At 40.4% G+C, this 27,400-nt stretch overlaps 2 protein-coding genes across 14 annotated transcripts in view; both read right to left on the bottom strand.

Annotated features, from left to right (window-relative positions):
- EXPH5 (exophilin 5) overlaps positions 1-27,400 on the bottom strand; it is a 91,583-nt gene that overhangs the window by 23,130 nt on the left and 41,053 nt on the right. For 5 of the 13 annotated variants that reach the window (XM_057747613.1, XM_057747615.1, XM_057747617.1 and 2 more), the window contains exon 1: positions 1,210-1,448. Coding sequence is in view for 5 of the 13 variants with exons in the window: in XM_057747610.1 (XP_057603593.1) it covers positions 2,217-2,379; positions 4,001-4,161 (324 nt within the window). In the remaining 8 variants the exon portion in view is untranslated. Of the gene's footprint in view, positions 1-1,209; positions 1,449-2,216; positions 2,380-4,000; positions 4,162-15,326; positions 15,451-27,400 lie in introns of those variants that run through there. The other 8 variants (XM_057747610.1, XM_057747608.1, XM_057747609.1 and 5 more) reach the window with 5 other exon arrangements.
- LOC130859966 (target of rapamycin complex 2 subunit MAPKAP1-like) lies at positions 12,360-14,036 on the bottom strand. Its single transcript, XM_057747622.1, is given in 2 exon segments — positions 12,360-13,483; positions 13,486-14,036. Coding segments are annotated over 2 exon segments (1,380 nt in total). The 5' UTR covers positions 13,775-14,036; the 3' UTR covers positions 12,360-12,392.

Below are 27,400 nucleotides of genomic sequence, written 5' to 3'. Positions count from 1 at the left end.
GGGAGGAGAAATTTCAGTAGTCATATGTGAATCAGAAATGGCAAAACTTTTTGCCTTTTTATTAATTAATGAAGTCACTATGTTCCCATGGCTTTCTAGGGATTGGCTTTCCTTCTGTGATTTGCAGAAGATCCTCTTAAACTGCTTTGCTGACTTGTTCTCCTGAGGACCAGAGCATGACAAAGTGGAGTCGTGATGGCTTCAGCAAGTAGAAACCTGACTGCTGCCTGGTATAGGATGACTGTGCTTCCCCCAGGGCCCTTTGTCAATTCCTCCCACTGCGCTTGTAGGCAAGGAGGAGCTCCTGAACCAGAGTCTGGATTCTGAAACTTGATTCTGTATTTTGAAAAGGATCAGAACTGCTGAAGGAAAAAAGCTCTGCTTAAGAATAAAGAGCCCCTCAGAATGTATGACATGCAATTTATAGTCCTACCATAGTACTACGCTCCCTTAAAAACATCCCCTCCCCCAGCACACATTCACTTTCAGGATTTAGATCCAGATATTAAGGTCATACTCATATTTAACAATAAAAGGGCACATTTTCATGTTTTATCTTCTGAAACCTACTAGGAGCACAAAACAGTGTCTTCGTTGTAGTCTGCACCAGCACATTTGTTCCCAGTTAAGGTTTGAACATAAAACGTATTTAAAGATGGTAAATTCTGAAAACTGCAACACACACACACACACACACACACACACACACACACACACACTTAAAGGATAAAATTTGTTTCATTTTTGTATGCTGTGTTTTTCTGGTTAAAAGACAGCTACAAGTAGCTTCAAGTCATTTTGATATTTAATAAGAACAGTCGCCAAACAGAATTTTGCAACAGTTTCACTTTTTTCAATTTGGTCTATAACCAAAATACACAGTATCCAGAATGGAGATTATAGATCTTTTATCTTCTTTGATCCACTTTGGCAGCAAATTACAAAATGAGTTTGGAACAATTTCCTCAACTTTTCCTAGTTTACTAATGTTAGGTTGTTCAGCTACAATAAAACTCTGCCTTAAAGAAAATTACCTAAAACACAAATTACATCATAAATCCCAGCCACCCCACACGTTAGGAATATTTCTTTTCTCCTTAAAAGAAATATTTCCTGTAAAGGAAATACTCCTCAATTTTAAATCCCCAAATGAGAGAATTACTAGTGTTCCAAGCATTTTTTTTTTTTTTACAAAGAAAAGCAACTCACCTATTTGAAGAGTATTTCCTCGTAAGTGACTCTGGTAGAAACAATCGCAGAAATCTACATTTTGTTCAGCTCTTCATTATTTCAGCCAAGACAAAAACAGCCTCAGGCGAAAGCTGGGAGCAAAAGCCTTCCATTTCCCCAAAAGGGGAGGACAGAGCTGGGCTCTGAGCAGGAGCCTCATTACCTGCCTCCCCAGCTGCTTGCTGCCTGTTGTTTTTCAGCAAGTGACCTCCAACACCTTTATTTAGTGCTGCACACATGGAACACATCACGTGCCAAGCCAACACCTTAAGAGGGTGGGAAGCTTTTCAACCAGGAAGACAAGCTGAAAATATTTAGCAGGCAGCTCAACTGCATGTATGCAAAGTCTTGCTTGTTTTTCACAAAACAATCCAACAACGTAATGAGTCCAGATAAACTGATTTACACGGTTCTCAACTGGGAACTATCTGGAACAATACCTCCATTGCTCTCAAAGCTTCCCCTCCTTCACCTTCAGTTTAAATTACCAGCAGCTACAGGGCAATGGCTGCCCTCAATATTTTTAATGGTGGTAAGATATTTTTTCTCCATTTCAAAATTCATTTTTTTCTCTACTCTTTGCTCATCTCATTTATGCTCATTTACTCTTTATACCCCAGCTCTCCTGACACACACACTCCCCCAGTAAGGAGTAGTTTTGATTTAAATGTCTCTCTCTGACCAGGAAGCAGTGTATCTTGGAGCAGTGGAGAAACTGACAATAATTATTTCTCAATATTTAACCCATCATTCACCATGTCCACCTCCTGGGACCTGTAAAGTTGGTTAGAAGTTGGATTTCAGATGAGCCCAGTTTCAAAGTTTCATAAGGGCTTTGTCCCTTTGAGAGTTCAGCCCTGTTTCCTTTGTTACTATCTGAAATTAAATTCTAAGAACAAACATGAAACATTCTGAACACAAAACAGGCTGCTGGCCTCTGGTATCAGATAACTAATGAGCTGTCACATGATCTGAGGTTAACTCACCCTTTCTGACCCCGTGATTGAAGCTTTAAAGTCTCCTTTCCAGATTTTCTGAATGAAAACAGGGAAGCAAATGATGATCTGAAGCTCAGCTGAGAAGGAACGGAGGTTGGGTTTCTTTGATCAGGTATATGTTTAGATCTTGATGTTTGTAATTCCATAGGATCTAAAAGAAAATTGTAAAAACTTTGCATGGTTAAAATATTTCCAGGTAAATATTGTTGGAGAGGTAACACCCCCATCCATGCCATCTACAAACGCAGGCATCCCCACATGAAGACCTCAGAAACTAGGGGGAGTCCTGTGCCTCTGATGGTTCTGCTGAGTGGAAAAAACCTCACAAAGAGTAGAGTCTTTCAATATGTACTGTGGACTGCAGTGCTGTAGAAGGTCCCTCCCCTCACACCAGCTGTGAGACTTTCTCAATGTGTCTTCCCCATGGTGATCCAAAACCAGAGGCACTGCGCTCGGACCTCATGCTCTCAGGCTGCTCTTAACTACCCTGTCCTTCAGAAATTTTCATTTTGGTGCTTTACAATCATAGTGATAAACTATGTAACTTTTCATATCAAAGAACGGAAAGGAAAAGGAAACTAAGCCCTTTGCAGTGTTTCTTACTCTCATCAAAAATATATTTCTGTGCATATGTATTTGCTACACATATGGTTTATCTGTGGGTATGCATCTTATGTAAATGTGTATAATATATATGTATAGACAATGTACATTATATATGAGTATTGGAAATTCTAAGGCAAGATCAACATATACCAAGTCCATCATACTATAATACTTTTAGACATGCTGAGTTTATAAATGAGGAATTCAAGGTAAGGGGAAAATCATCATGGTATATATGGGGTTAATCTAAAAATCTGAATTGTGAACTTTTTAGATAGATTTCTTTATTATGGGAGTTGCAAAATATTTCCAATATATAAGTTTAGATATATTGTTACATGTTTTCAATGTTACTAATGTTAGTAACATATAACAAAAGCAGTCAATGTGACTCTATCAGTAGAAAAATACTTTGTTTTACTATTTTAAATTTCTAATGCACCTCGTTATTCTCAAATAGTCCTGAAAAAGCAGGTTTTATTATCCTCATTTACAGATTAAAAAATAAGCAATTGATGAAGGGAAGAGACATGGAGGTAGTCACAAAGTTAGAATGTCCAAGGAAGGCACTGTTTGAGCTCATTTATGGGGTTTAAGTTACTGAACTACCAGAAGGGTGGCAGCTTCTCTACCACATTCCCCCTCCTAACCCCTCTCATTTCCTGTTCTCCTTTCCCTTCCCTCCTCTGTCTCTCCCTCCTTCTGCATCATCATCCCATTTATTTAAGTGCTTACTGTGTTAGAGTTCAGTACTTTATACATATTATTTTAATCCTCACAACCACCCTGTGAGGTAGGTATTATCATACCCACTTAAAGATGAGAAAATTGAGGCTTATAGAGAATAAGTAACTTGAACAGAGTCACATGAATACTGATAGAATAGAGAATAGAGAATAGAGAGAGGAGGAGATTTGAGGAGGAGATAGAGGGGAGATTTGAATTCAGGTCGTCTTTGATATTGATGCCTGTGTTTTTAACCACTGTGCTATCTTACCTGATTATAAAAACATCCCCCCAAGACAAATATACTACAGTACATTTTCAGTTCACTCTTTATTGTAAACTTTCATCCCTTGTGATTTAAAAATAGTCCTAACCATGGATTGGTTAAATTGGAGATCCCAGTGAGCCCTTATCTACAATGAGGTGTCATAAGGTCTCACCATTTTCTGCCATCCCCTTTCTCAGCCTGTATGTAAGTGGTTGCTTTAACATTTGGCTAACGTCTGTTTCATTGCAAAACTTTTTTCTTTGAATTTCTTCAAACCATTCACCAGTCACTCCTTGAAGCCATCTGATATCCCTCTTCGTCTTCTGGAGTTTGCTGAAATAAAACAAAAATATCAATGCATGCTTTAAATTTCTTCACACGAAGTGCAAACTCATGTGATGGGTCAAACTTTACCTAGTGGAGGAGTTGCATAAACTATAAGTCCAGGGGGAAAATTGGCTCCAGTTGGAGTTTCCTTTTCACCACCACGGGTGTATTTTGGCTGTAATCATCTAAATACAATGACAATCTAGAAGTCTTTGCTAGTAGTTGAAATAATCAAGGTGCTGAGGACAACGTGGGTTGAGCCTTGTGCAAACCTGACCCAATAATGCAACTGAATGATAGATATTTTAATGACATGGAGAAACTAGAATATTCTTGTTCTGATTACTCATTCATTCATTAATTCATTTGTTAACGATTAAATGTTTATTGAGCAATGTTTCTGTAACAGGCCCTGTGTGGGCAATGGGGATTCAACAGTGAATATAACAGATAGGCTCCTTACTCGCCCATCCAGTGGTCAAAGGGAAAAGCTTACATGCAGAAAAGAAATTGCTGAATGTTACAGTCTTAGATAATGGAATTCTTTAAACACAAAAGCCCATGAATAAGGACATGGCTACTGCTCAGTAGTAAGGGACGGTGTGATTTGAGATGAACAGGAAAGGTCATCCAAAGCACAAATATGTCTGATCCACACTTCCAGAATGCCAGAACTGAAATTCTGCTCTTATTTCTTTTTCCTTCTCCCCTGCCCTTACTTGCTTAGTCTTCTTTCAAACGAAAATGCTGCTCTAAATCCTTAGTTAAATCATCAGGTATGATTTTTTTTTAAAGCAGATCATCTGCTCCATTTCAGGAGGACCCTAGAACTGTTTGGAAATGAGAGATATTTAATCCAGAGGGAGACTTCCCTGGACTGAGGCAAATAAAGCAGAAAGGGGAGTCTGGAGAACACAGTGACAAATTTCCATCAGGTGGTCAGATTGACCACGCTCTGATGAAAAAAGCCAGGCTTGTTGGGCCCCAATCTTGGGAAGTCCTGATGTTTCGGAAAGAATTTCATGTGACTCCACAGTCGCCCTTTATCCAGGGTCCTCTGCGAAGCGCAAGTGTTAGAGGTTTTGTGTTCCTAAGAAAGCGGTCAGCAAGACAGCTGCAGAGTGGCTAACTTGGGGTTAAAGGCAAGGAACTGGGATGGTTGCAAGGCAGGCTCCTGCTTGGGGCTATGATACTGTCATTTTATAAAATAATCAAGAGGGAAGCTGGAGGCCATCCTGCCCAGGCTTGCATCTTGGAAAGCTTTCGGCCGCCGTCATCGTGTCTGGTCCACGTGATGTGCGTTGTGCCTCCTCCCACCTGCCATCGCCGTCCCTCCGACCCCTGGTCACTCCTGTCTCTATTGCTACCTCACTTACTAATGTCCCACTTTTTTTTTGGCCACACCACATGGCTTGCAGTATCTTAGTTTCCCAACCAGAGATGGAACCGGACTCAGGGCAGTGAAAGTACTGAGCCCTGACCACTGGACCTCCAGGAAATTCCCTAATGTCCCCCATTTGTACCTGACCTCTAGTTTCTCAAAACCCTTCCAAAGTATCAGGCCTCAACATTCAACAACACCCTTGCCCACTTCTTGACACATCCTTCTCATTTCCAAGGACAGTCAAGCTACCTAACTTAGGAACTCTCTATAAACATAACTTTATTATTTTTTTCTAAAGCCTCCATGTAACACTGACTCTCTCTTAAAATAATCACACTTCATTTAATTTCATCTCAAGCCTCATTCCACACTTGCACTCAAATGCATCATTGCCTGTTTCTTTTTTTTTACATAGAAATTTATTTATTTATTTATTTATTGGCTGCAATGGGTCTTCGTTGCTGTGTGCAGGCTTTGTCTAGTTGTGGCGAGCGGGGGCTACTCCTTATTGCAGTGTGTGAGCTTCTCATTGCAGTGGCTTCTCTTGTTGCAGAGCACAGGCTGTAGGCACATGGGCTTCAGTAGTTGTGGCACGTGGGCTCAACAGTTGTGGCTCGTAGGCTCTAGAGCACAGGCTCAGTAGTTGTGGCACACGGGCTTGCCTGTTTCTTTTTAACATCTGGCCAATGAAGTCAGAAATCTGTACCTCTATGTGAAACCTCAGTGTGAATTCTACTTCAGGAAATCTTAAAGAAATACCCACCCCTACCCCCACAAAGTACATTAATTTAACTGAATATTATGCAGTTGCTAAAAATAATTACTTGGGCAATATAGAATCCTGGGAAAATGCATGTGACATGACATGAAGCAGAAAAAGCAAAGTGCGACATTTTATCTATGCTTATATAGCTATGTGAAACTGATGCACCCATTTGGACACACTAGGGAAAAAAAATCAAACACCTGATCTCTGATCTCTTCGAATAGAGTAATTATAGGTATCAATTCCACTTTTAACTTTTGTAAAATTGTGTTTATTCAATAAGTACAATATATTTTTCTTTTTGTTTGTTAGTTTTTATTTATATTATCATTTTCCATTATAATTTTTCATGTAGATAGAGAAAAAAATCAGTCATATTTTCACAATCCTAATGAAATCAGTATTGCCCTTTTGATGTGATTTTCCCTCTTCATTTTTCACGTGGTTGTAATAAAGTGTATTTAATACATATTTGTGGAAAACCTCCTAAAAGATGCAGGGATAGAATGGTAAGCGGAGCAGATATAGCTATTATCCTAGGGAGCTTACCGTCCAATGAGAGAGACAGATATGAGTCCAATAACTATACAAATATAAGATAACAAAGAGGGACTTCTCTGATGGTGCAGTGGTTAAGAATCTGTCTGCCAATGCAGGGGACACAAGTTCGATCCCTGGTCTTGGAAGATCCCACATGCTGTGGAGCAACTAAGCCTATGAGCCACAATTACTAAGCCTGTGCTCTACAGCCCGCAAACCACAACTAGTGAGCCCGTGTGCTGCAACTACTAAAGCCCGTGCGTTTAGAGCTCGTGCTCCACAACAAGAGAAGCCACTACAATGAGGTGCCGGCACACCACAATGAAAAGTAGCCCCCACTCACCGCAACTAGAGAAAGCTTGAGCACAGCAACAAAGACCCCATGCAGCCAGAAAAAAAAAAAGATAAAGAGAGGTAAGTATGATCTCTTCATTCAATGCATGCTTGAACTCTGGGCAAAGAGCAGTGAACAAGGCAACTCCTTGCCCTCATGGAATTTACATTCTGCTGGGGTAGGAGTGAGGGCAAACAGTAAAAGACTAAGTGGGTGTTATGAGAGCATATAACAAGGGGACCTGGTGACGTGAGACAGAAACAAAGATTTCCCTAAGATGACATACGACCTGAAAGAAGAAGGATGAAGCAAAAAGGTAGTGTGGGGAGATGGTTCTGGGAGAGAGCTTTCCAGGCAGAAGAGTAGTAACTGTAGAGTAAGTGCCCCCAAGGAGAGAAGCAAGGAACTGGGACAAGGCCGGCCTGGCTGGAGTGTGGAGGTGGAGAAGAAGACTCACTGAATGGGAGAGTAGAAAGGCAGCTGCTAGAACATGCAACATTTGGGGTTGGGTTAAGCAGTCTGACCTTTAGTCCTGGAGCAATGAGAAAGCACTGATGACTGGGCAGGAGCATGACACATCAGATTTGTACTTTCAAAAGATCATCCTAGACTAAAAAGCCTCTGCACAGCAAAGGAACCCAACAAAATGAACAGGCAACCTACTGAATGGGAAAAAATATTTGCAAATCATATTATATCTGATGAGGGGTTAATTATCAAAAAAATCAAAATATATAAATATATAAATAACTCATGAAACTCAATAGCAAAAAAGCAAACTATCTGATTTGGGCAGAGGATCTTAATAGACATTTTTCCAGAGAAGACAGACAGATGGCCAACAGGCACATGAAAAGATACTCAATACCACTAATTATCAGGGAAATGTAAATAAAACCACAAAGAGTTATGACTTCATACTTGTCAGAATGGCTATTATCAAAAAGACAAGAAATAATATGTTGGCAAAGAAGTGGAGACAAGGGAGCCCTCATACACTGCTTGTGGGAATATAACTTGGTGCAGTTGCTATGGAGAACAGCATGGAGGTTCCTCAAAAAATTAAAAATAGAGCTACCACGTGATCCAGCAATTCCACTTCTGGATATTTATCTGAAGAAAATGAGAATACTAATTCAAAAAGATACGTGCTCTCCTGTATTTACTGCAGCATTATTTTCAGTAGCCAAGATATAGAAACAACCTAAGTGTCCATCAATGAATGAATGGATAAAGATGCGGCTTTATACATACATGTATATATAATGGAATACTATTCAGCCGTAAAAAGAATGAAATCTTGCCATTTGCGACATGGATGGACCTTGAGGGCATTATGCTAAGTGAAATAAGTCAGAGAAAGACAAATACTATCTGATCTCACTCATATGTGAAATTTAAACAACAAAAACAGGTTGAAAGATATAGAGAACAGACTGGTGATTGCCAGAGGTGGAGGGGAGGGGGGGAAGTGACAGGAATGGGACAAATGGGTGAAGGGGGTCAAAAGGTACAAAATTCCGGTCATAAAATAATTGTCATGAGAAGTAATGTACAGCATAGCGACAACAGTTAATAATACTGTATTAAATATTTCAAAGTTGCTAAGAGAGTAGAGATTTCAAAAGTCCTCATCACAAGAACAAAAAGTTTGTAACTATGTATGGTGACGGATGTTAACTAGACTTATTGTGGCCATCATTTCACAATTTATACAAATATTGAATCATTATGTTGTACCGCTGACACTAATGCTGTAAAATAAAGCTTTTTAAGTTAAATAGTAATATCAATATACCTCAATAAATTTTTTTTAAAAAAAGATCATCCTAGCAGCAGGTGGAGAAAAGATTCCAGTAGGGAACAGGAGAGAGTAATCAGGGTGCTTATAGGGTCTAGGAGAGAGAGAGGTGTTTGCTTAGACAAGGATGGTGGTGGGGAAGGAGAAGAAAAGTAGAAAGTATTCAGAGCTCCCTAGTGGGTGAAATTGTCCATCAAGTGATTAAATGGCTTTAGAGGGTTAGGGACACAGACATAGCAAGGAAGATTCCTCAATTTCTACTTTCCATAGGTGCATAGAAGATGCCATCCATTCAGATAATGCATATATAATCTTCAAAAAGATTATATATAAAACACCCTCAACATTACTTGTCTTTGGAGCAATCATTAAATGTTTGCATAATATTCAAATGTCTATGATTTCTATAATTTATTTACTATTCTGGTACAGAACATTGTGATTTTCCCTTATAAATATTGCTTAATGAACATCACTGCACATTTTCTATTTTTACAGTTCCCCTGACAGATGCTGAAGTAGAATTATTGGATCAAAGAGTCAAAATGTTTTTGTGACTCTTGATACAACTACCAAAGTTCTTCTCAAAATGGCTGTAGCAATATTACTCATGCCAGCAATGTACAAGACTACCAGTAGGCATCCTTGGAAGGCTAAATATTATTGAGTATTTCTATTTTCTGAATTTAATACTTTCAAGGTACATGTTTAGAATTGTGGGCAGCTTTTTCTTCTTTTAAGAATTTTTGTTTTCTCTTCTTAAAAAAAATGCTACATTTGTTTGATAAGTAAAGTTTGTTTATATGTTTGTTTACTAATTATATTTTGTGTTTTGGCAATTGTACATTTTATCAATTTATAAATCAATGCCTGAGAGTTTTTCACTGGAATGTGGCATGTTTAATAAAAATATGAACTACTTTTCTTATTTGCTTTAGTTATTTCCTCCGAATTTCTTTTCCTCCGATTAAATTTTGAATGTTGAGCTGTATAAACCTCATTCTGATGAGGTCTAGAGTAGATTAAAACATAATTAATCTGTAGTTTATGCTAATATTTGTCTCCTGAAGACAATGAGAAGTGAAATGTTGATAGCGGTTATATGTAGATACATGAAATGGCAAGATTTTGAAGAAATCCAGTGGCTTTTAAAGCGAAAGTATTCCAAGGTTGTCAGGGAAGTGCATGAACGTGTACAGCCAAGCGTGCGGAAATTCAAGGGGAAAGTAGTTAAAAATGGCATTGTGTTTATGTATTACTAAGTAAGTAAACATAAACAGTTCTGACCCTTGAAGTAAAGATAACCCAGGAAGGGAAACTATGAATGACATAAAAGTCTAAATACTCTAGGTATCAATAATTTCCCTCCCTAATCTTATATACCCATGAGCCCTATGTACTGTTAAATAAACAGTCTGTACACTTATAATGGTTTACTGAGCTTCTCATACCAAAAGGAGCACATCAATTGTAAAACCAGTAGTTTAGACTCATTTGTTTACTTAAAAAATATCAAATTAGCAAAAAAGAAAAGAAAAACCCTGAACATAAAGGAGGGGTACCTTGATTTGTGAAACTTAAAATGACAATATTTTAAGTTTCAGCTGGCCTCAGTCTTAGAGAAATCACATTTGCGTGCAAACGTAATTCAGCCAAGTTCATGTACAGGGCTCTTCCTCATCCATTTTGGTTTGTTATATATTCAGCCAGTCATTTAGAACACACAGTCTGCTTTATGCCCAAGAAAATAACCTCAAGGTTACAAAGGACATAGGATACACATATAGACAAATCACCAGTACACACAGCTTGTTTGCTTCATTAGTCCAACTTGGCTCAACATATCACAAGGGACTGCTGTCTACACGTGTAATTCCTTCTACCCCCCGGCTGATTAACTTGACTAAACTACATCAGGTCTTCTCTTGCTGGGCCGTGGTCCCAGCCCTCTGCTCCAAGTCAAAACGCTCTTTCTTCATTCACAGGAATCTTAGTCTGCCGTGTGCTGCCTCCGCTTTCATTCTAGCATCTGCTGAATGAGTCTGTCGTCTGGGGTTCCTCCTCCTATGTTAAATGTCTTTTCCTTTATTTTCCATCCTTGAGTAACGAACCCATCTCCCCTCTCCTCTTCCTGGTACTCCCCCCCTGTGCCCTTGCTGACCTTTGCCACTCACTTCTCTTTGTCCACGTTTTTCAGATCAGGTCTCTGTCCTCATCTCTATTTTGATGACTAATTATGTACTAACCACTGAGAATGTGCTCAGTAAATGATTCACAGTTGTCTCTTAATCTTTCAATCTTTGGCCCCACGTGTCTGCTCCCTGAAAACCAAACCCTGGCCTGTTCTTGAGCTGCCATCAGATAGTAGAAAGAGCACTGAATGAGGGTCAGGTTCCAACTGGTGATCTTGGCCAAATACTTAATTTTCTTGGCTTTGTTTTTCTCACCTGTGAAAGAGGGTTAAATGACACGGTAGGTAGTTTACAAAGCAGGCCTCTATGGTTACTTTCATGGCAGAAGTTATATTCTTTTGTGGAGTGACTTTGTCCCTCCTCTGCCCCCTTGAATCTGGGCTGGCCTTGTGCTTGCTTAGATTAATTGAAAGTGATAAAGTGAAATTGTGAGACTTCTGAGCCTAAGCTTCCAGAAGTCTTGCAGCTTCTGCCCTCTCCCTCTCAGAATCTTGATTCCCTGATCCTAAGAAGCCCGCGCTAGCCTCCTGGAGGATGCATTCATGTGCAGAGAAGGGCCCAGCGGAGTGCTATCACCAATCGCCAGAGATGTGAGTGAAGCTTTCTTGGACCATCTGGATGCCATCCGGCTGCCAGATGACTGGAGCCAAATAAGTGATCCCAGGAGAGACCAGGAGAACAACCCAGCTGAGCCCAGAACAAACGGCTGTCCCTTAGAATTGTGAGCTAATGAACAGAAGTCATTTTAAGCCTTTAGGCTTTGGAATGGTTTGTTACGCACAATTTTTTTTTTTTAACCAACCATGATAAAGAGTTTATTAAAAGGAAGGGAAAAAAAAGAAATGTACATTTTTGTTCTTCGTTTGTTTTAAGAAATTTGATCAAGTTGCAAGGACATGTCTGGGCGTGGCTATGTACATCCTCGGGCGGGGCCGTCAGGCAGTGAAGGTGGCTGGGCAGCTCGGGGCTCCTCTCGGTGTCGTCCGGCCCCAGGCACTGCTAATCAAAGCCATTACCACTCAGGCTTCAGTCCCATGGAAATGCCCCCAGCTCTGTTCTAGGGGGTGGCCCCCCTTCCCCAAGAGCCCACCAGCCCCGTCTCCATGAGCCAGGGGCTGGTCTCCTGCGAGGGCTGCAGGACATGGGGTGGGCTGTAGGGCCACCTGGCCCTGGCACGCAGGCTCTGAGCTATGGCAACAGATTGAAGCTGGAGCCCACTGTCACTGTTGCCCTGATTTCTTTTCCTTCTGGAAGCTGAAGCTCGTACGTCTGTTCAGTTTTCTTTGTTTTTGAGCAAAATAGTCAGCCCGGGCAGTGCTTGCTCGTGATTCCAGGATGTAGTTAACCTTGAGCACGATTTCATTGACGGTAGCAGCGTCAGATTCAAAGTAGAGGTGTTTATAGTCGTGATTGCTTAGATACGTGAGTTTAAATATTGCATGACTGGGGCTTTTTTCTTCAGCAAGGTCACAAGCACAGAGCAGGTCAGAATCGATTGAGATGGGTTTCTGCTTAATCCAAAATTTAGTGATGGCTTTCCGATTCGTAACAGGGTCTATCTCTACTTTGTCTCCAGAGATACCTAACTGGACATCGGTCGTGAACCAGAATCTGTGGATCATGCTGACTTTGAACGACTTGTAGTGGTGGCTGCTCAGCATGTCCTGGACTGTAGCTATGTCAATCTGTGCATCCTCCTCAAAAACCCTGTCTGCCCTTGAACCTGAAATTTTCTGGGATCCTTTCCTTCGCTTCACTGCCTTTAGCAAGATTTCTTTCATGGTGACCTTTGTGTTGTCCACCTGAATAAGGGAGACTCCATGAGCAGCATTTATTCGAACAAAGAGTGACTCTTTGGATGTCAGACCAGGAGATGAATACTTTTCAATCAGGGCCAAAGTACTGAAGCCAAACTTATGAATGGGCTCGTTGGAATCCAGTGGGGGGAAATCTGTGTCAACCTCCGCATCATCCTCAGCAATACGCAGGCAGTAAGCACTGACATTGTCATTGAGCTTCGGCTCCTGTCCTTCGCTTGTGTACTGCCAACAGATGAGCCCGATCAGATCCTGCACCCTGGCGCTGGCCATTGTCACCACGGTCATTGGCAGCAGTCTGTCCTGGCTCGAGTGCAGGGGGAGGTAGACGTCGATCTTCTTGGTTGCGGTTGTGCCTACGTGACCCTTGCCATCAAACTTGGAATACTCATTAAAGGGGTTATTCAGCTGCAGAGGGCACTGCTCCAGGCGTACAGATAATATTGACTGTTTTCCAGAATTTGAAGATTTCTCTTTGAGCGACTTTTTTTCAGTGACTTTAACTCCTGGGCTGATTGCTTAGAATTTCTTTCTTTCCACTGAATATTTTTGCATTTGATCTGGTTTTGTCTCTCTTTTCGGAGTTGTTCTAATCTTTGAGCTGTATTTGAGCGTCTTCTAATACCAAAGTCCCAACTTGAGGTAATATCGACTGACTGGGCATATGCATAGCCCTGAGTCTCACCATTGCTTCCCTGAATTTCTGACCCACTGTTTCCAGGCATTGAAGGAGGATGAATCTTCTCTAGGTCAACATCATGATCAATGAGAACCATCTCACACATTCCTGTGTCATCACTGGTCACATGCGACTGTCAAATATGAGCTAGAATGATAGTTGGATTGTCCAAGAAGGCCATCCTTTCTGTGGGCCAATTTCCTTAAAAGGCTATTTTCTCCTCTTCATATTGTTTCACGGGCTCACCTACCTGAAGCTGCTGCCACACTACGGGCCAGGTTGGCCCTGGGACACGTTCCTGACGGGAGAGCCCAGCTTCCCCCGCGCCTCCCGGCCCCAGCCCGAGCTCCGCACTCTCGGAATCCTCGGAGACTGGCGCTCCTCCCAGCCCGCTCAGCAGCCGCTTTCCGGGCTCGCCCTCATGCCCCCGCTGCTCACCGCTGCTGGCCGGCCGAGCAGCAGCCCTGTTGCCCCCAGCCACCCACAATTTTTAAAAATGGACACAGATGAGATTATCTGGAAGATATCTTCTGGTCCAAAATCTATGGTCAAAAGACTCATCATTCTCACATAAGAATTAAGTCATTGAGAAATCTTACAAAAACTGAAAAGGGGCTTAAAGCATAATGAGGTCCATCTCCCTGTCTTTGGGCGAAATAACAGCAATAACAATAAGGGAAGATGCCATTTATGGCGCACCCACCATCTCCCAGGAGTCTGCAGCCGTATCCTCACAGTGCTGCACAGGTACCGCTTCCTCATTTGCAGAGACCAGCAGGTTGGTGCCGGAGAACTGGGATAGGAACTCATGCCTCACTCGAAAGCCCGTGGCCTTGTGACCTAGCTTACCATCTCTGGGTAATATTAACCCCATTAATAAAGGGTACAATTGATATAAGCTCAAAGCGACTTTTGCCAATTAAAAAGGTGACAGTGAGTATTCAAATGTGACTGAGGAGAGAGTAGTTACACAAGTGTAGAAAGCAAACAAGTCCCCCAGGCCAGCAAACAGGAATTACAGCTTCTATTTTCTTGTCAGAAAGATCTCAAATTTCTCAAAATAGTTCCCTTACCATCTCCTCTTGCCGAGGGCATCAACTCCTCTTTTGGCTGGTCTCACCTCCCTTTTCATCTCCTCAACTCACATTTTTTTTCTCCACTTTTCTTATTTCCTTGGTTTCTGTACACTTATCAGTTTGCTTTCACAGCTGAGCTTCCAGTTCACAACCCTTCTTATTACACCTTATTCTGCCCTCCAGGCAGCTAAGCCTCCAGATCTCTATCAACCTTCTACTCTTGGCTTCAAGGACCTCTTGCCAAATATTCCCCAAACCCCCCACCCTACCCTAGTCTCAGGTTCAGTCATCAGTGAACCCTAGAACGCATTGTTCAATTACACTGAATCCTGTAAAAGTGGATTTGTCACTTGAATGGTAGGAGATCAAAGCAGCATTAAAGTTTTCCTCCCACACAGGAATTCAAACACATTTTTACTTTAGATTGCTTAGCAACCACAACACAGAGAAAAGCAGGAATGAGCGCATGGGGTGGGAACGGAGTCCAAGTCAGAGGGTAAACACTGTTAGTGTTATAGTGGACACAGGATCAGTCTGTCCCAGCAAGGACCTTTCAAACCCTGAAACCCCAAGGAAACTCACCATCTTGGGGAAGTGTCGCCCCTTTGTTTTCCTGCTGCAGAAAAGTGATACTTCTAGGTCCAGGTTTCTTGTCACTCATTCTCTAGGCAAAGCTTTAGGACAACTATTGTGAGTTCTCAGCCAGGGAAGAGGCAGAGTAAAGAATGCAAAAGCCCTTGTTCCGTGGCTGAAACAGCAGCTTTACAATCCAGGGCCTGGCCTCTCCTCTCCCTGTTTGATCTTGCTTTTCAACATTGTTTTCTGACAGCCATTGACCCCGATATCAGAGCCTGTTTTTTGGCTCCGCCCATAACCAAGACTCAGAAAGGGGCAGGGATTAGAAAAAGGCAAGCAGATGTATTGAAAAAAACGTGTTCTTTTGATCACAGTAAAGTTAAACCATAGAAGGAAGTCTGGAGGAAGGGAAGCTCAGATAAGGAAAAGTGATAAAGGAAAGCAAGCAGGAGACAACAAAAACAATAAACGTTTAGAACTCCAAGAGTGGCAGGAAACCATGGCACCAACATTCAAGCCAAGCTAGATAATAAAGCCCATTTAATCTCCAAGAATAGCTGGGATGGAATCACCCTAGAATAAAAGACAACCTTCTATTTAAAAAATTGACCTGTGTAATCTTCTTGAATGCTTATTCTCATGTGACACAAAGTCACAATAAAAGGAAAAAATAATCTAAGTAACATGAAGGATGTGTAATTCCTGTACTGGAAATGAGCTATACACACCAAGTCTGGACTAAGAGTTGAAGTGCCAGCACCTTACCTGGTCTCAGGGCTCCTGTCTTCCTAGGTTTGTCTCACCTCTTTCTTTCTTTTTTCTTTTTTTAAATTAATTAATATTAATTTATTTTTATTGGCTGTGCTAGGTCTTCATTGCTGCACATGGGCTCTCTCTAGTTGCAGCGAGCGGGGGCTACTCTTCATTGTGGTGTGTGGGCTCCTCATTGTGGTGGCCTCTCTTGTTGAGGAGCACAGGCTCTAGGCATGTGGGCTTCAGTAGTTGTGGCACATGGGCTCAACAGTTGTGGCTCATGGGCTCTAGAGCACAGGCTCAATAGTTGTGGTGCACGGGCTTAGTTGTTTTGTGGCATGTGGTATCTTCCTGGGGCAGGGATCAAACCTGTGTCCCCTGCACTGGCAGGCGGATTCTTAACCACTGCACCACCTAGGAAGTCCCATGTCTCATCTCCTTCTTAATCTATTTATACCTTTTACCCAAACCACCTGGGAAAACATCCAGAGTCACCTCTATATTTGCCAAATTATATGGAGTCGCTTGTCATGCTCCGTTTGTCCACTAGCTGTCAGCTATTTGAGGACAGGTCTTGTGTCTCATTTCTCTCCGTGTTCCCAGGGCCTGGCATGGTCTCTGACCCGGGATCAATCAATACGTATTTGCTCCACTTCTGGGTAATGAATGAGTTCTACATTCATCACTGTGAAGCAACTCAGTCAGTGCCTGATACAAGTGAGAGAGGTGACCCTGCAAGCACACAAAAAATCATGGATGTGAAAAGTAATTTTTCCAAAGGAATAATACTGGAAAGCCAGTCATAGCTAAGATTTATATGATACTGATTCTAGGCCAGTCATGATTACTTATATTAACTAATTTAATCTTTGCAAGAACTCTATGAGGTAGATGCTTTTATTTCATTCTAACAATGAGGAAATTAAAATGCTGAGAGGATAAATTAATGTTAGACAGACTGGTTTGAATGCTGTCCCTGATCTTTATTAATTGTGTGATTTAAACCTCTCTGTGCCTCTGTTTTCTCATCTGTAAAGTGGGCACAAGAGTAATAACAGTACCTCATGGGGTTTTTGTGAGGATTAAGTGAGTTAATGCATGTTAGGCCCACATACCTCTAATGGCACAAATGAAATGCTGAGTGAGTGTGATCTGTGAAACAACAGAATAGGCTATTGCTGGGGTGGATGGATGGAGAGCAGAAAGTGGGACTTGTGCATCACCTCCCTCAACAGAGGCAGACAGCAGGCAGTACAGAGAATTCCCCTTAAGCTTTTCTTTTTCCTATAGAGTAACTAAAAAGCATCAATTGTTTATTGTGGGCCACCCACCCCTCTTGGATCTCCAAGTTGCACTTAAATTAATAGCAGCATTGTGAGAAAATTAAACCTTGCATTGCAGATTTCACAAACACAGCCTAAATGCCATGCTCAAGACAGCAGTGGGGGCTGGGGGGGGGTGGGAGGCGCTGGGTAAGACTCACTGACATCACTGGACTGGCCCACACACTGCACTGAATGCACTGGGCACACGATTTGCTAAGAATACTGCACTGATTTTAGTAGAAGGTTGAAAGAACATCTGCTGTTTTAAGCGCTATTAAGGCAAACACATGAACTGAGAAGAACTTACATTTTTGCTTATCTTAAACCTGATTCCAGTCTAACTTCAGAAAGTAACTATTTACTCATTGATTCAGCTAATACTTTTTGAGTATTATTATGTTCCAGGCACTGTTCTGGAAGCTTGGAATATGTAAGTGCACAAAAGAGACAGCTCCAAGCCTTCCTGGAATTTGTAGTCTAACAAGTAGCAGTATTTACATGGCCACCTCCTTGGCCCAAGCCTCCAGCATCTCTCACCTGGACAAACACAGGAACTCTCTACTTCTCTGTCTGCTTCCACTCTGACCCCCCCTTCCATCCAGGCTCCACACAGCAGCCAGAGTGACATTTTTAAAATGTTAAGTTATATCATGCATTCCACTCCTCTGCTTAAATCTCTCTGGCAGCTGCCAAACATGCTTTGAATTCCAAACTCCATGGTCTTCACGTCTGTACAGTATCTCACCTTCTGCCTTTTCTATCACTTTTCTCATACTCCTCTCCCCACCACTCATCACTTGGCCTTCTTTCTGTCCCTCCAGCAAGCCAAGCGGGTTCCCACTGGGCTTTGCACTTGCCATTCCTCCACGGGGAATGCTCTTTGGCCATTCCTTTGTGTCACTGAGGCCTTAGCTAAACTGTCACATCCTTAGGGAGGCCTGCCATGACCCTCCAAAACTACAGTCACTTTCTATCAAATTCATTGGTTTACTTTTCTTAATCTCATTAATCATCATATGAAATAATCTTCTTCATTTATTTACTTTTTTATTGATTAAAATATAACCCATAAGAGCAAAGCCCTTGCCTGTCCTGTCTCCTGGAATGCTGTCTGATGTAGAGTAGGGGATCAGCAAGCCCTTGATGAACAAATGTATGTGAATTTGGAAAACTCCTCTATGGATCGGAATTTCTTCATCTATAATATGAGGAGGTTGAACTAGATTTTCTCAAGGGTGCTTTCCTGCATTGCATTATGCCAAGATCGCTTTTGCTAATATTTCAAGGGTATACCCTAACATCTCAAGACAGGGTTAGCAAATCTGTATTTAGCTCTGTCTGAGAGCTCATGAGATCCCAACCCTGTCTCCCTAGGGCCTCTGTATGTCAGCCTGAAAAGTACCAATTGTTCATCTTGTACTCACGTGTCAACTGCCCTTATGCTCCCTTCACTCTTTCTTTCTTCTGCTTCACTCTGGATCCGTCACATGATTAAAATAAAACTAGAAGAGGATTTATTGTCAAACTGACAATAACTTTATGGACGATGAAGACAATATTTCATGTTATATCTGTACTTTCATGATGCTGCTAAATGTTATGGGAACCTTGTACCCGTCACAGCCCTCGCTTCCTACAGAGGGACGTGCACCTGGAATTAAACGTCACGCATATGTTGTGTGACAGCCACTGTGCTAGATGCTTCCACATTCATCATCTCATTTACTCACTACGAGTGTCCAGCGAGGTAGGTATTATATTCATTTTACAGTAAAAGGAATTGAAACCGTGACACGTGAAAAATCTTGCCTGTGGTTATATAGTGGTAAGTGAAAGAGCTAGGCTTCTACCTAGCCTCAGCTCCCACTACCCAGCCTGATAACAAGTGTTGAGTGAATACCATTATTTCCAGATTGTTCTCCAGAGCCTCAATTATTCAACGCTTGCTTGCCTCTGAATCTTTTTTCACACTAGGCATCTCATCACTGGACCGCTAGCTCCCTAAGCAGAGCGCCAGACATTCTGAACACATAGCAAACAGTGACTAAATATTTGTTGAATAACCCAACAAAGGAATATAAGAAAATTAAAAACTAGAGATTTTAGCCTTTGCTTCTTACATATTCTCTTTACACAGATGCTCAGACATCTTCCACTGAAACTTGTAAGGTAAAGGTTAGTTAATTCAAGTCGAACATTAGGGTCTTACAAGTGTAGGGAAGCTGCTCAGAGCTACACGATTGGATATGAATGCCTCCTGTAAGGCTGTTATGTTACTAGGACAACTGCAAGGCAGGTTAGAGCCAATAAGTTCTGATCAATATAAGACCTCAACATCTTGGATTTGTTTATTATATTATTCATGGCTTTTCCCCCAATACCACTACATCCTGATTTCTGACCACACTCTCTACACTGCTAGTCATATAGAGTTAGGTAGCAAGACAACTGTATTCATGCAATGGTGCATCCTGCCTTCATTTTCATGAATAAGAAAGCAGAGCATGGTTTTTTTTTTTTGTCTCATATTCAGGCAATCTAATGCTAATTCTTATAACATGTCCTGACTGGAAAAAAAAAATACAGAAAGGGTAATGGTCTCAGAGGAGCCTAGGCAATTCCACAAGGTTGAAAGAAAGTGATGCCCCCATAGTTTCATTCCAGGTCTAGGCAGAAAGATCACAAGACTATATTGCCTTCACTGTAATTAATACCCACAGTTATTGTAGCTAACTAATTCATTCTCTGTATCATGAAAACTTAAAGATGTTAGAAAATCAACTCAAATCAAACATTTTGAAAGCAGCTTTAACTTTAGGGAACTTAATGTCGCAATATGAGACTCACTGACCCACACTCCCACCTACCCATTGACCAAATATGTAAGCCAAGGGAGAAAGAAAGATAGCTCTCAGATGGCTATTCAGTCTTTGCTTTGGGACACAGAACGCTGAGAAAATACTTGAGGTTTCCTAAATGCCACCATCATGAATGTACTGCCCCTGGGTTCCCATCAGGGATAACGGAGGTTCAGAAAGTCCATGACCTGCAAACCATTACCCACTTCAGGATGCAAAGAAAGTGTGACGTGGACATCAGTTAAAGCTCACTGGTTTGGATTACAATTTGCAATATATTTTCAAAAAGAGTTAACCCTTGAAGTAATCCTTATTCAAAGGGCTCCTGCTTTTCCAAGTCCTCTCTAGCAAGCTCCCCTTACAATGATCGGCTTGGGTGTAAAGGGCTTCTTGCCCTCTACCGACCTGACAAACCAACACGCTACCTCATCAGAAATTACTGCAGAGTCACATCCCAAAGGGCTTGCTTTGAACATTTCCCTCTGAATCCCTGTATTAAATGTTATTAGTGATCATTATTACTGTTCTGATCAGTTATTCCAAACTGTTTTTATATAGTATTATCTCAACTAGAAGAGCTTATTAAGTTTTGTCTTTAGATGTAGTTACATTTATTTACCCAAACATACTCCTAAGAAGCACTCCTAGAATAATTCTATAACAAAATCAGTACCTGGGGTGAAATGAAGTAATGCCAGCAGTACAAATGCTTGTCTCTACTCCAAATTATGTAACTTATTTATGGAAACTTAACACATGTAAAAGATATTTTACTGGCAATACTGTTGTTATACATTATTATTTACTATTGTTTTAACTTTTAGATTCTGGTATCTAAATTTTTCTTTCTCAATAACAAAAAAAAATTTGTGATCATTCTTTATAATGCATTAAATGCTTGAATCATAAAATCTCAATAGGTTTTCAGAGAAAAGGCCTAAATGAAGCTCTGTTACACAATAAAAATGATAATGTATCATCAGAGGCTATCATATACGTTCATGAATATGTCTCAGTTCATCAAGAAGAGGTACGGAATTGTATTCAATCTGTAAACAATCAAACCATTTCTCAAAATGAAAAGAAATGTCAGTTGTAATGAAGCAGTAACGCCAGGTGTATTTTACAGAAGAAAAGTGGAAATGAAAGAACTGTTTACTTGGTATTGTAGATACGTATGGTCTATTCCTTATTAACAATGACTTTAAATTTTAAAAGTCATTATCTATTTAGTTTGGAATTACTTTGGCTTTGTTTGCAAAAATGTTTGTCTTCTTTTAGGTAGGATGTGATGAAGTAATGTATAGCATGGAAAAATAAATCTGCATATCTGATTCCCTCAATCTTGTTTTGTTTTGTCAATTCTGGCCCCTTTACTGATATCCAAAAACAGGACTCAATTAAGCCACAGAGGCAATGAATTAACCATGGTGGTAGATCTGTCTGAGATACATGGACTGCTTTTCTAGCATACAGGCAGTAGATAATGTGTTGGGAGCCTGCTCCACTCATAGCAAAATAGTCATGTGTAATTGCTGTGCTTTGGGTTATGTGATCCAAAATTTTTCACGTTCCCGGCCCTAATCAACTGAACCAGGGATTCATGCTTGACCCAAAAGTTAAACATGAGCAAGAATGCTGCCTAACTGATGTGCTCTATTTTGGAGAGTGATGAGCAACTTGATCACATCCTTCCTCTTGATATGTCTTGAAATCATTATGATAAGCAAGATAAACTAAAGTGACACAGAGGTTGAGATACACAGTGAGAAGTCATTGAGCAGTTCTTCTTAAGTCATTAAGAAGCCATGAGGCAACAAAGTCTGGAATAGGCAGAAGCCATGAAGCAGAAAGGAAAGTTGCAAGAAGAAAATCAACTGTGGCCATGGAAGCCAACAGGGAAAAGCAGAGTACAGTAGTTGAGCCACACATCTGGTAGCTGACCAGCCTGGCTGACTGGCACCAGAATGTTGTTGTGTTGTGATCGATGTTCCAGTTCCCAAGGACAGGTCGTGCAAGCTGAGGCTGTTATTTCCTGTGTTTCCTTACTTCCCCGCTGCAGACTTACAATAGAGTGCCACCCAGCACTTGAGGTAAACTAGAGCATGGTCCTCGTCATCCAAAAGAGCATAATGAAAACAGCCAGCCATAGCAGCATGTAGGAATCTGTGTACAAGGGAATGCTTCAGGGTTGGGACAGGAAATTTCAGATGTCAACAAAACTGACTTTGATTTGCTATTACACAGTGTTTAAGTTCATTTTTTTTCCTAATTACTAATGTGAAATTATACTCAATACAGAAGACTTGAAAGTTGAAGAAAAGCTTGGAAACAAAATCACTCATAATCCGCACAGAGATACTGCTGTGTTGCGCATATGTCCACGGAGCATTTCAAAGCAGGGGTGACAGGAGGTTACACTGGGTCCCAGACTGTCTCAGTTTTAGCGGAGGCACAAGAGCAAGAGATTCCACACACCCAACTGAATTGTGAGAAGACCAGCAAGGAGAATTTGCTTGGTAGGATTTATAAAAGTGAAACAAACAAAAAAGAAAAAAAAAAAGCCAAAGACCCGATCCTATGTTTTCTTCTACTTCTACAGTTTCCAGTCTTATGTGTAAGCCTTTTGAGTTAATCTTGAGTTGATTTTTGTGTATGCAGTAAGGCAAGGGTTCAATTTCATTCTTTTGCATGTGGATATCCAGTTTTCCCAACACCATTTGTGGAATAAACTATCCTTTGTACTTTATGTATTCTTGGCACCCTTTTCAAAGCTCAGTTGATATCTATGCATGGATTTATTTCTGGGCTCTCTGTTCTGTTCCATTGGTCTATACATCTATATTTATGCCAGCATCATACTGTTTTAATTACTGTAACTCTGTAATATATTTTGACATCAGGACATGTGATGTGATTTCATGGATATGACACCAAAAGCATAGGTAACAAAGCAAAAGTAGACAAGAGTTACTATATCAAACTAAAAAGCTTCTGCTCAGCAAAGGAAAACAATCAGTAGGTTTAAAAAGCAATCTATGGAAAAGAAGAAAATATGTGCAAAGTATATTTCTGGTAAAGAGTTAATTTCTAAGATATATAAGGAACTCCTACAACTCGATAGCAAAAAACCTAATTTAAAAATGGGCTAAGGGAGAAAAAGATGGCGGCGAAGTAGAGAGACGTGGAGTGCATCCCTCTCCACAGATGCATTGGGAATGCACGGAAGGACGCAGTCATTCCCACAGAGAACCAGCTGAACACCAGCAGACGGCCTCGGACACCAGAAAGGGCTGCGGAGAACCTGACATAGCCGACTGAATATTCGTCTAATCCAATACTTGGACATTACTCTGAGGCTTGGACAGTCTTCTATAAACACCTCTATCACCAGGACAAGCAACCCCAAAAGCTTGGACAACCATGAGGAAACAAAGAAACACCATGCAGGCAAAGGAGCAGGAAAAAAACCCACAAGACCAAATAAATGAGGAGGAAATAGGAAAAATGCCTGAAAAGGAATTTAGAGTAATGATAGTAAAAATGATACAAAATCTCGATAACAAATTAGAGAAAGTACAAGAAACAGTTCATAAGAACTCAGAAAAACAAACAGCAATGGATAACAAAATAACTGAAATTAAAAATACTCTAGATGCTATAACCAGCAGAATGACTGAGGCAGAAGAACGAATAAGTGAGTTGGAAGATAGAATGGAAGAAATAAACGCCACAGAGCAGGAAAAAGATAAAAAAATAAAAAGACTAGAAGACAGCCTCAGAGACCTCAGTGATAACCTTAAACGTACCAACATTCGAATTATAGGCATCCCAGAAGAAGAAGAAAACAAGAAAGGGTCTGTGAAAATATTTGAAGAGGTTCTAGTGGAAAACTTCCCCAACATGGGAAAGGAAATAATTAACCAAGTCCAAGAAGCACAGAGAGTCCCATACAGAATAAACCCAAGGAGAAATACACCAAGACACATATTAATCAAACTAACGACAATTCAACACAAAGAAAAAATATTAAAAGCAGCAAGAGAAAAGCAACAAACAACATATAAGGGAAAACCCATCAGGATAACAGCTGACCTTTCTACAGAAACTCTGCAGGCCAGAAGGGAATGGCAGGATATACTGAAAGTCCTGAAAGAGAGAAACCTACAGCCAAGAATACTTTACCCAGCAAGAATCTCATTCAGATTTGAGGGAGAAATCAAAAGCTTTCCAGACAAGCAAAAGTTAAGAGAATTCAGCACCACCAAACCAGCCTTACAACAAGTGCTAAAGGAACTTCTCTAAGTAGGAAACACAAGAAAAGGAAAACACCTACAAATACAAACCCAAAACAATTAAGAAAATGGTAATTGGAACACACATGTCAATAATCACTTTAAATGTAAATGGATTAAATGCTCCAACCAAAAGACACAGACTGGCTGAATGGATACAAAAACAAGACCCTTCTATATGCTGCCTACAAGAAACCCACTTCAGACCAAGGGATACATATAGACTGAAAGTGAAGGGATGGAAAAAGATATTCCATGCAAATGGAAGTCAAAAGAAAGGTGGAGTAGCAATACTCATATCAGACAAATTAGACTTGAAAGTAAAGACTATTAAAAGAGACAAGGAAGGGCACTACATAATGATCAAGGGATCCATCCAAGAAGAACATATCACAATAGTAAATATCTATGCCCCCAATATAGGAGCACCTCAATACATAAGGCAAATGCTAACAGCTATAAAAGGGGACATCGACAGTAACACAATTATAGTGGGAGACTTGAACACCCCACTTACATCAATGGACAGATCATCCAAACAGAAAATAAATAAAGACACACAAGCTTTAAATGACACATTAGACCATCTCGACTTAATTGATATTTATAGGACATTCCATCCAAAAACGACAGACTACACTTTCTTCTCAAGTGCACACGGAACATTTTCCAGGATAGATCACATCTTGGGTCACAAATCAAACCTCAGCAAATTCAAGAAAATTGAAATCATATCAAGCATCTTCTCAGACCACAACGCCATGAGACTAGATATCAATTACAGGAAAAAAACTGCAAAAAATACAAACACATGGAGGCTAAACAATTCACTCTTAAACAACCAAGGAATCACTACAGAAATCAAAGAGGAAATCAAAAAGTATCTAGAAACAAATGACAACGAAAACACAACAACCCAAAACCTATGGGACGCAGCAAAAGCAGTTCTAAGAGGGAAGTTTATAGCAATACAGTCCTACCTTAAGAAACAAGAAAATGATCGAATAAACAACCTAACCTTACACCTCAAACAACTAGAGAAAGAAGAACAAAGAAACCCCAAAATGAGCAGAAGGAAAGAAATCATAAAGATCAGAGCAGAAATAAATGAAAAAGAAAGGAAAGAAACCATAAGAAAAATAAATAAAACTAAAAGCTGGTTCTTTGAGAAGATTAACAAAATTGATAAACCATTAGCCAGACTCATCAAGAAAAAAAGAGAGAAGATGCAAATCAACAGAATTAGAAATGAAAAAGGAGAAGTCACAACGGACACCTCAGAAATACAAAACATCATGAGAGACTACTACAAGCAACTATATGCCAATCAATTGGATAACCTGGAAGAAATGGATACATTCTTAGAAAAATACAATCTTCCAAGACTGAACCAGGAAGAAATAGAAACCATGAACAGACCAATCACAAGTACAGAAATTGAGGCAGTGATTAAAAATCTCCCAACACACAAAAGCCCAGGACCAGATGGATTCACAGGCGAATTCTATCAAACATTTCGAGAAGAGTTAACACCTATCCTTCTCAAACTCTTCCAAAATATTGCAGAAGGCGGAGCACTCCCAAACTCATTCTATGAGGCTACCATCACCCTGATACCAAAACCAGGCAAAGATGTCACAAAAAAAGAAAACTACAGACCAATATCACTGATGAATATAGATGCAAAAATCCTCAACAAAATACTAGCTAACAGACTGCAACAGCACATTAAAAAAATCATACACCACGATCAAGTGGGGTTTATCCCTGGGATGCAAGGATTCTTCAATATACGCAAATCAATCAACGTGATACATCATATCAACAAATTGAAGGATAAAAACCATATGATCATTTCAATAGATGCAGAAAAAGCTTTTGACAAAGTTCAACATCCATTTATGATAAAAGCTCTCCAGAAAATGGGCATAGAAGGAAATTACCTCAACATAATAAAAGCCATATATGACAAACCAAAAGCCAACATTGTTCTCAATGGAGAAAAACTGGAAGAATTCCCTCTAAGAACAGGAACAAGACAAGGGTGTCCACTCTCACCACTGTTATTCAACATAGTTTTGGAAGTGTTAGCCACAGCAATCAGAGAAGAAAAAGAAATTAAAGGAATCCAAATAGGAAAAGAAGAAGTAAAATTATCACTCTTTGCAGATGACATGATACTATATATAGAAAACCCTAAAGACTCTACCAGAAAACTGCTAGCACTCATTGATGAGTTTAGTAAAGTAGCAGGATACAAAATTAATGCACAGAAATCTCTTGCATTCCTATACACTAACAACGGAAGAGCAGAAAGAGAAATGAAGGAAACTCTCCCATTCACCATTGCAACCAAAAGAATAAAATACCTAGGAATAAACCTGCCTAAGGAGGCAAAAGATCTGTATGCAGAAAACTTTAAGACATTGATGAAAGAAATCAAAGATGACATAAACAGATGGAGGGATATACCATGTTCCTGGATTGGAAGAATCAACATTGTGAAAATGACTGTACTACCCAAAGCAATTTACAGATTTAATGCAATCCCGATCAGATTACCAATGGCATTTTTCACAGAACTAGAGCAAGAAATCTTACGATTTGTATGGAAACGCAAAAGACCCCGAATAGCCAAAGCAATCTTGAGAAGGAAAAATGGAGTTGGTGGAATCAGGCTTCCTGACTTCAAACTATACTACAAGGCCATAGTGATCAAGACAGTATGGTACTGGCACAAAAATAGAAAGGAAGATCAATGGAACAGAATAGAGAACTCAGAAGTAAGCCCAAACACATATGGGCACCTTATCTTTGACAAAGGAGGCAAGAGTATACAATGGAAAAAA

The sequence above is a fragment of the Hippopotamus amphibius genome, chromosome 9 (genome assembly GCF_030028045.1).
Source record: "Hippopotamus amphibius kiboko isolate mHipAmp2 chromosome 9, mHipAmp2.hap2, whole genome shotgun sequence".
NCBI lineage: Eukaryota > Metazoa > Chordata > Mammalia > Artiodactyla > Hippopotamidae > Hippopotamus > Hippopotamus amphibius.
Note: the sequence above shows the minus strand (reverse complement) of the source record. Positions and strands in the feature narration are given on the sequence as shown.